General features: G+C 41.7%; 1 protein-coding gene across 1 annotated transcript; it reads left to right on the top strand.

The window, feature by feature from the left end:
* The first annotated feature begins 2,222 nt into the window (after positions 1-2,222).
* coro1b (coronin, actin binding protein, 1B) lies at positions 2,223-8,942 on the top strand. The gene is made up of 11 exons (XM_083910852.1): positions 2,223-2,316; positions 3,758-3,963; positions 4,100-4,222; positions 4,709-4,838; positions 5,359-5,540; positions 5,622-5,741; positions 5,903-6,007; positions 6,108-6,253; positions 7,091-7,148; positions 7,240-7,563; positions 7,644-8,942. Exons 2-11 carry the CDS (start codon positions 3,760-3,762, stop codon positions 7,764-7,766), a joined length of 1,515 nt encoding a protein of 504 aa, XP_083766978.1. The 5' UTR covers positions 2,223-2,316; positions 3,758-3,759; the 3' UTR covers positions 7,767-8,942.
* Positions 8,943-9,801: the final 859 nt, after the last annotated feature.

The raw sequence follows: 9,801 nt of genomic DNA, 5'->3' as shown, positions 1-9,801 counted from the left end.
GTATCTAACATTATGAGAAGTATATGGCGTTACAAATTGAAAAGTTGAACTTTGGTTGCTGTTGCCGAAAAATGCGACTCCGGTGGGACTCGAACCCACAACCTTTGAATCACTTGCAATTTAAGCCTAGAAGTCCAATGCGCTGTCCATTGCGCCACGGAGCCACTTGTTGCTGTGCTGAGTACGTTAACGTCATATAGTAGTATGACGTTTTATGACGACATGTAATGATACCATAACGTATTTACTGAATTATCGATGATTACAAGACGACGACAACCTCACGTGAAGCAAATTACGCATGTTACGAGCTATATCGAACACTGGATGGCGCTGAAGGCCAACGAAAAGTCAGTCATCTGCTCACCCACATGTCAGAATTCTGAGAAAAAAATCGAGATTATGAGAAAAAGTCAATTCTGAGATTAAAGCAAAAGTCAGAATTCTGAGACGAAAGTCAGAATTCTGAGATAAAAGAAAAAGTAGAATTCTGGGACGAAAGTCAGAATTCTGAGATTAAAGAAAAAGTAGAATTCTGGGACGAAAGTCAGAATTATGAGATTAAAGAAAAGGTCAGAATTCGATCATCGCGCTGTACATTGGACAACAACCTGACGTGGAGAAAATAAAGCATGTTACGCGCTATATTGAACACTGGATGGTGCTGAAGGCCAACGAGAAGACAGTCACCTACTCACCCACAAGTCAGAATGCTGAGAAAAAAGTCAAAATTCTGGGAAGAAAGTCAGTATTCTGAGATTAAAGAAAAAGTCAGAATTCGATCGTCGCGCTGTACATCGGACAACAACCTCACATGGAGCAAATAATGGCGCTATATGAACACTGGATGGTGATGAAAGCCAACGAGAAGACAGTCACATACTCACCCAGATTAAAAGCAGAATTCTGAGATTAAAGTCAATTCTGACTCATTTTTTCCTCAGATATCATACTCTTTTATAATTTTTTTTCTTTCCATCAATCGAATCTTAATTTACGAGATTAAAGTCGTACATTTACTTGAGAATAAAGTCGTAAATTTACGAGAATAATGTCTTAATATTCTAACCTGTTGTTTTAGAGGATAGTTGTTGAACGTTTGCTTAACAAGTTGTTAAAGGAGATACTTCATCTTTTGACACACCAGCATCTCATTGTCATAAGTATCAGGACTTTAAAAAGAATATGCAAGAAAATGCACATTTTCTGCAGAAAGAACCAGGCGGAGGAAATCGCTGCTTTTGTGGGGGGGGGTAGCTGGAACTGGTCGACTGCAGGGTTATCGGTGGATGCAACAGCGGGCGATTCAGAGGGGTTTTGTGGTTTCTCCAGAAATATTCCGACTGATAATTAATTGTACCCCTTGCTCACTGGCTCTTTATTCAAATATTATCAACCGACATACACACACAACTGTAGCTGTCAATGATCGGACGCTTCGACTTTTACTTCCGGTCCGTGACTCGAAGACGTCCGTGCACAACTATGACAATGTCCATTGTTACACACGCCGACAGTACTGTACGACGTGAACATGCGACTTTTTTCTCGAAATCTGTGATATGTTTTCTCTCTCAATGTGTGAGAGGCCCTCCGTCATAGGCTGAGTGAGCAACTCCATAGGAATTAGCGGAGCCAAAGGGGCGGTGCTCTATCCAGTTCTTATTACATCCATTTTTTTTTTTTAAACCGGAGCTTTTCTTTTCGTCTTCATCAACATATTCAACGTACAAACAAAGTCACTCTTACAAATACAGACAGGTCATGGACAGAGCCAGTGGGAGGCCTCACAGAAAAACATGAAACAAAGGACACAAATGAAAAGCGCTGGTCACCCTCTGGACTCCTGCATGTCTCTGACATTTCCTGTCAAGAGCGGAAGTGTCTGGAATTCTGCTCAAGTCTCCGAAACAGAACGACGTCTGCATCTCTTCACACTCACTCCATCATCATCGCCCTGTGCCGGTGTTCCCGCTTAGCGTAAATAAAAATCGCCGTAGGACATGCGCTACCAGGTCAGGCTTTCACTGTAGCATCCACTACAGACGAGACAAATGGAAAACTAGCCGAAAATGTCTTGATAATTATTGAAATGGATCTTTCCTTTACCACCCCCCCCCCCTCTCTCTCTCTCTCTGCTGGATTTGTTACAGGTCTGCGCAGTCGACGTGAACGCCTGTTTGGACACAGGAGAGGATTAAGTTACTGCTGCTGGCGTTGGATTATTTTATTGGCCTCTTCCTGTCACGAGTCTTTGCTGGTCTTTTTTTTACAACCCAGATAAATCGTTATTTGAACAACAACGACAAAACGAAGGTAGGTTATTGTTATCGAAAATCCAATATTGCTGTTTTCTTGCAGTGCCTCACTGTGGCATTAACTACGCGTTAGTACGCGTCCTTTGTTGCTGCTGTCTCACCGGTGGTTTACTCCACTGACAGCGTACAGACAACAATGACATTAAAAGGTGTAAGAGATGAATCCCGTGTGGTAAATGTATGACGATGAATCAGGGTGTAAAAAGGTCTGATTATGCAACAGCTCCACCACATTTAGCACAACAGACCTAAATACTAGAGGTCGAACAGTAGTGGATTTTTAAAGGCCAATAGAATAACAGTAGTTTGAAGTATTAAAAAAAAACAATGAATTGGCTAATGTCCCCTTATCCCCATTACCAAAGGAAAATACAATGCAACCCGCCTTAAAACCCTAATAGAAGAAGACGCATGTATGTTGACAGGCTGAGACATAGCAGCCACCAGTTACTATTGGAGCCAGTGGCGTGCACAGGCATTTGGAAGGGCAGGGGCCAAAATTCAAAGGGCACCAGTGGTGCAGGCACCACTATATGTTTAAAACAGACAAGTCCAAAGTGTGAACTGAATTTCATGTGGACCACTATGTGGAACACCACACATTGTTGTTTAATTCATTTCTGGGTATTTTCTATATGATCGTCGTTGTCGTCGTCCCCCCCCCCCCATGCTCGCCAGGGATTGTAGCTTAAAGTCCGCTAACGATGATAGGTTGTATAATGTCTTATTAATCAGTTTAAGCAATTAATCCGGTTGACTGCCACTAAATATCCATGAAAATGAGCAGTGTCATCCTCACATGTAGACTTCAGGCTGTGTACCTGCTAGTAGCAGATTGCTTTGGCAACTGTGAATCATTAGGTGGATGATGGCTGATAGATAGAGTTACTGGCTTCCCCTGCCTCAGCTGCTCTGACCCCGCAACCCCCCTCCCCTCACTGCAACTCAATGTTTTGGTCTGAGGCGGATCATGCCCTTTTGCCCACTGAAGCCTGACTGTGCTTTTCTGAACAGACTCCCAGTATGAAAAAATGTGCCTGCTACAAGCACGTACGTTTCAAACGTAGCCCAACCCTATTAATGTAGTAATATACTTACTATAAACACATTTATAATTACATGTCATTTTATTTTTCGCCATCATGTTGTGACACTTGTTCTTAATATTTACAATCTTGTCATATTGCATAGCCTGACAGGAAAAAAAACATTTCCTCTCCCTGTGATATTTGGAATAGGTGGTCAACAATGTTGTTTTTAAATGTGCTTCATAAATAAGTAGGATAGGATTAGGTTCCAAATAAGAGTGACGTAACAAATTGCATTTAAAGCAGCCCAGCTTTTCATGATAATCTTTTTTGGACCCATACGTTTTGACCTACACTGCAGCCTGGTTGTATTTCAGTTTTTTGTATTTTATTTTTTTGTCTTCTCTATAGATATGTCTTTCCGGCGAGGTGTCGTCAGACAGAGCAAGTTCCGCCATGTTTTTGCTCAGGCATGGAAAGCTGAGCACTGCATCGACGACGTCCGAGTGTCTCGCGTGACGTGGGACAGCTCCCTCTGTGCAGTCAACCCCAAATTCATCGCTGTTATTATCGAAGCGGGTGGAGGAGGAGCCTTCCTTGTTGTTCCCCTCAGCAAGGTACATGTTGCCATTACATCTGGCATCAGACGTGAGGACAGGAACAATCAATATTCCTCATGATTCACATGATGGTGAAATAATCCTGTAATATGTTAAATATTTCCCCCTCCGTTTCACTTTTTTTGTGCGACAGAGTGGCAGAATCGATCAGTCCAGCCCGACAGTTTGTGGCCATGCAGCACCGGTGCTGGACATCCAGTGGTCGCCTCATGACGACAACATCATTGCAAGTGCCTCAGAGGATTGCACCGTAAAGGTAGCTTCGCAGTGTTTAAGTTTGTCATGTGTGCTGGCGGCTTGTGGCACTAATCTGCATTTATTGAGAAGTTCAGCCAATGCTTTCAAAAAGGGCCGTGCAATATGGCCCATAATGATTTTTAGATCACTCGATATCACTCAGATATTGATAATGATCACAATAAATCTCAAACAATGAATTTTATAGATTTTTGTGAAAGTGAAAGAAAGCATTAAAATGTGTATTAAACAAATTATCGGGCAACAATTTGACAAGCAATCAAGTTTAATATGCCCTTATGGGGGATAAATACAGGTAAATTTCAGTAACTTAAATACTGTAATAATTTGAATATTATTTCCACCAAGCTCCACCTTTTTGAAATATATGAAGTGGATACACAAAAGAAACATTTCATCCTGCCCTAAATGAAGCCTGGATTTTTCAATGTTAATGCTTCCTGTTGCATCTTAACAACAGTCTTTCATGTCCTGCTGTTTTCAGTTGTGGCAGATCCCAGATGGGGGTTTGACAAGTCCATTGACCGAGGCCATTGTGACCCTCGAGGGCCACAGTAAAAGAGTGGGCATCCTGGCTTGGCACCCAACTGCTTTCAACATCCTCCTCACTGCAGGTAAACTCATTTGTCACAACTGTGGAGGAAGGATTGGCAGGGAAAAAACATGAATTTAGATAACACTATTAGGGCATTGTGAATCTCAGTAACATACATTTTATTTAATTTGTCAAACATTCTATGTAACGACGTTTGTGTTTTTTTTATTTGTGTGATATTGTTAGCTGTATGCTCAAACCACCTCCGAATGTAGTTTTTGTGATCAGACGTGAGTAACCATTCAGAAATGGACACATATTTCTGTTGTCTGTTTATTTTATTTTGTGTGGAGTACTTGTTTTTCAGGGGGCGTGGCCTGTAACTATAGAAATTCATGTGGAAGACTAGACTTCTGCTGTATGGGCACATGCAGATCGGATCTGATCACTTGAACATTACATTGAAGACACAGAAGAACATGAATATTACATTGATGGTAAACACATCTCACTGCATCTCTCTCTCTCTCTCTCTCTCTCTCTCTCTCTCTCTCTCTCTCTCTCTCTCTCTCTCTCTCTCTCTCTCTCTCTCTCTCCAGGCTGTGATAACATCATTTGTGTGTGGAACGTGGGGACGGGGGAGCTTGTGTACCAGCTGACAGATGCCCATCCAGATCTCATCTACAACGTCAGCTGGAATAAGGATGGCAGCGCCGTGTGTACTGTCTGCAAAGACAAGGCACTGCGCATCATTGACCCCCGAAGAGGCACCGTTCTGAAGGTCATTTGCGTTTAAGATATTCAAAGTTATTATGCACGGATACGTCCTGACAGTAAATACACCCCATAATTTGTCTACCAGGTAAGAGAGAAGGTCCACGATGGTACCAGGCCTATGCGAGCCGTGTTCCTCTCCGACGGGAAGATCCTGACCACAGGCTTCAGTCGTATGAGTGAGAGACAGATGGCATTGTGGGATACTGTAAGTCTGTTTCAATTTATAATTTATATTCAATGTCAGGAAGTAGTATGCTCCATGTTGTATTGTTATTCTGACTCTCAAGTGTTGGATGAGGTCAGTTGGACATGAGTAAGCAATTATCATAGCAGATAGCATCAGATCAATATGTTTTTGTTTTGCAGAAAGATCTCTCAGAGCCAATGGCTGTACAAGAAATGGATACAAGTAATGGAGTTCTTCTTCCCTTTTATGACCCTGACACAAACATGGTCTATCTGTGTGGAAAGGTATGAGCTCAGCATAAGCTGGTGATATTAAGTTTGCATTTAAAATGAATGTTTTACCTAGCTGCGTGATTTGCATCTTGTTTATCCTCTGATTATTCAGGGGGATTGCACCATCCGCTACTTTGAGGTGACAGATGAGTCTCCGTACGTTCACTTCCTCAGCTTATACAGCAGCAAGGAGCCGCAGAGAGGGGCAGGCTTCCTGAGTAAAAGAGGTGTGGATGTCAACAAGTGTGAAATTGCCAGGTCAGTACAGTGTGTTTAGTGAGCAGAGGAAGTCGTACTGTATATATAGTTTCCTCTTACGAAGAATGAATCTTACAAACAAGAATCAGCCACGACAAAAGTCCCACATTAGGTTATGTTCAAAGATAATAATAAGTCTCTTCCAGAGGGTCAAAATAATTCAGAGATTCCTTTCGTTTACTGTACAGAAGGTTTTCAAGCCAAAATGTGTGTCAAGCTATCATTTTAGGTTCATTATTGTCTTGAGCTATACACATCTTATTCTACAGACTGAAGAGCACATCTCGAGTTTCTCACAGAGTTTAATTAATCCTTTTAAATATGTTTTTGAATGAAAATAAGAACAATGATGTAACTAGAAAAGCACTCGGAGAGCGCAGACCTCTGCCAAGGCAGCTCAGTACCTACAAAAGACACCCTGCTGGTGCACCTGGGTCAGACAGGTAATGTTGTAACCAGTGATAACGTCTACGGATCACGCCCAAAATGTAATCACTTGTTCCCGGTCCCATTGCGGACATTTCCAGAAAATGTAATCCAAATCCATTTTGACATTTCCTGTCAAAATAATCGCAATTGGATATTTATTCAAAACCGTGATGGCTGTGTGTAATTGTTAGGGACTGAATAAAAGTACTACATTTAAATCTACTTCTACTCTAGGAAAGAATGGGATTGGGATGAGTGGCATATATATCATAGGGAACTCAGAAAGTCTAAATTGAATAACTTAATAGAAATTTCCCAATACTTTATTAGTAAGCAATAATTACCTTATAAAACTGATGTGACAGTTTTAACCTAAAATAAAATGTCCAATTTCTTGCTCTTTTGTAGGTTCTACAAACTCCATGAAAGGAAAGTGGAACCCATCTCGATGACTGTACCAAGAAAGGTAAGCATTAACATTTTAATACCTACACAGGAAATGTAATGATACGCAAACAAACAAAGTTAATTGCCCCATCTTCTTGTTGCCTCCCCAGTCAGATCTGTTCCAGGGAGACCTTTACCCGGACACAGCCAGCCTGGAGCCGGCTCTCCTGGCTGACGAATGGATTGCCGGGCAAGACGTGCCACCGCTCTTGGTCTCCCTGAGCGGTGGGTACTCGGCCCCTCCGTCCAAGCACAGAGACACCCTCAGGGGCAAGCCCAAGCTGGTCTCGCAGGACTCTGGTACTGGGGCTGCCTCACCTGCAACTGGCCACGTAGCAGCTCCCTCAGCCGACAAGGACACAGAAGAAGAGGCGACACAGCTTCGAGTAGCCATGAGAGAGACGGACGGAAGTGTTGAGAGGCCGAAGAAAGAGGTTAGTCAATGGAGACACATTGACTACAACACACTCAGAATGGGATGAGTGAAATTAAATTTGTTTTCCTCTCTTCTCAGGACGATGTGTTGAATGAGTTGTTAGCAGAAATGAAGGCTCTGCGCGCCGTCGTCCTCGCTCAGAGCCAGAGAATCGAGTTGCTGGAGAGGCAGCTGGCTCGGATTGCAGACGGGGATGTATGAGGAAGCAGGAAGTTTCACTATATTCAGAGGGCATTCCCCTACTAAATCCATAGACCATAGCCTTATTAGAACCAACACCTTGAGCTGTGTAAGTGGAAGAATGCGGTGTAGCAACTGTGACTGTGACTCACGGTGGATTACAACATCAACTATTGCGACGAAAACATAATTAGTCTCTGTGATCGTTTTGTGGTCAAGCTCCAGCAAGGCGTCATCTACAGTTATAAAGAGTGACACTTAAAAGGGTGATGGTTTTTGTATGTTTCTGAGGAAGTTGTAGTAGCAGCAGGAGCTGTTTGGTGTTGCATTTAGGAGCTTTGCAAAAATTAATTTTAACGGACTTTGACGGAGTTTCAGTGAGTGCACCACTGCCTCAATTTGATGTGCGATTTAGGAGCATTCATTTTTTTAAAGCCTCACATTCTATAGCAAAGCAATCGAGTACCTCTGATGTGATTTTTTTTCACTCACAGTTAGCGTTAGGGCTCTTTAATCAGGTAGTAAAACGTTGATGTCATCTCACACCCTCAAGTGTTAACACATCCAGTGACTCGTGTTTTGTTTTTCCTCCACTGTAGGATGCCGCGTGCGTGCGTGCGTGACGTTAACAGTCGGAGTATCTAACAAATGACGACGTTCACAGAGAGAACTGTTTTCGAGTGATAGGTGATGAGAGCTTAATATTTATGTGTACTGTAATTCTGTGTAGTCTTCGCAGTCGATGAAAAGGTAACACTTGTGATTTTTTTTGTACCTTGTGCTGTCAGGCGGGGAGATATTTGTCCGTATGATGCAACTTGAGATGCGCAGAAATTCAAGGTCTCCTCACTTTTGACGTCAGGCTTTCCCTTCTCATCACTAAACTGCCCTGAGTAGCACACACTATACATGTATACAGACCATAAATACGGTATAATCCTAATACTAGTTACAATGCATACATGAAGTATATTCAAACCAGTTTAACAAAGCGTTTGCAGCTACAAGAAAGAGGAAGAGCATTTTTACACGGACTGCGATTGCATTTGTGATGGTGATGTTTTCCTTTTAAATATACATGTACACTTCTCTTTTGCATATCCATTCGTCGCTTATCGTGTAACAAACATACATTCCACGTCGAGTTTCTCCATCTCTTACTTTGTAATTGTAACATGTACAGTATTTCTTTCTGCACCAAACCTCTCAATAACACTAATTGTAAAACTAGTAGCATTTTGAAGGAGACTCCCTTTTTTTTTTTTTGCGAAAACTCAATAAATATTAATTCTTCCTTTGTATAAACTGAGTGGCTTTTTATTTGCATAGAGAGATTCTGCTCATGGTGACATATTTGTGGTCGCCACACCCTTTTATATTTAGATTCGAATGCCTGAGTATGTTATTCTTTATTAATACATCAATCAAAGTGATAATGATATCTTGCATGAGTGCTACGATAAAGAAACTACATTAACTTTAGCAGTCCTGTTGACTGGTTGGTTAAAGTTTGCTCTAGTTGCAGATAATGCCATGTGACCAAATGATAACCAATTAAAAATGGCAAAAGAATATCTTTATATGGGTGAACTACACAGCAGGACTGATTTCTTCCTGTGTTGTGCATCTCAAATTCACCGTGTTTGTACAGGAGCGTTCCACCTTGTTTTTAACATTTAGAGCACGATGCAAAGTATTGTGTGGTCTGATAGAAGAGCAAACGGCTGTTTGTTGTGCAAGAATGCTAAAGTCTAAGCACACATAGTTGTGCTCATAAGGGGCTGATGATAAAATCCTGAGCGGCATTGACTCTATTTTTTTTTTTAGAGCTGTGGAAGCACCGTGAAAGGGAATGCAAATATAAGCAAAGTGAACATGCAAAGACGGAGAAAAGGCTAACCTTCATCCAAAGATACAGACACTAAACAACCCTTATTGCCTTCTAACAAACAAGAACTACTCCCCAGATGAAACCGCACAGACACAAAGAGAACTACATTTGAGGAAATAATGATTATTCACATTCACAGATCACATCACGAGTAAAAAACTGATC

This window comes from Microchirus variegatus (assembly GCF_963457635.1).
Source record: "Microchirus variegatus genome assembly, chromosome: 2".
In the NCBI taxonomy this organism is placed as follows: Eukaryota; Metazoa; Chordata; class Actinopteri; order Pleuronectiformes; family Soleidae; genus Microchirus; species Microchirus variegatus.
Note: the sequence above shows the minus strand (reverse complement) of the source record. Positions and strands in the feature narration are given on the sequence as shown.

What these genes read in the sequence shown, in the direction of transcription:
- coro1b (XM_083910852.1), top strand. Translation starts at nt 3,760, where the DNA reads ATGTCTTTCCGGCGAGGTGTCGTCAGACAGAGCAAGTTCCGCCATGTT. An exon ending in GAAGAGGCACCGTTCTGAAG is followed by an intron (nt 5,541 to 5,621) that starts GTCATTTGCGTT and finishes TTTGTCTACCAG; the next exon opens with GTAAGAGAGAAGGTCCACGA. An exon ending in AACAAGTGTGAAATTGCCAG is followed by an intron (nt 6,254 to 7,090) that starts GTCAGTACAGTG and finishes GCTCTTTTGTAG; the next exon opens with GTTCTACAAACTCCATGAAA.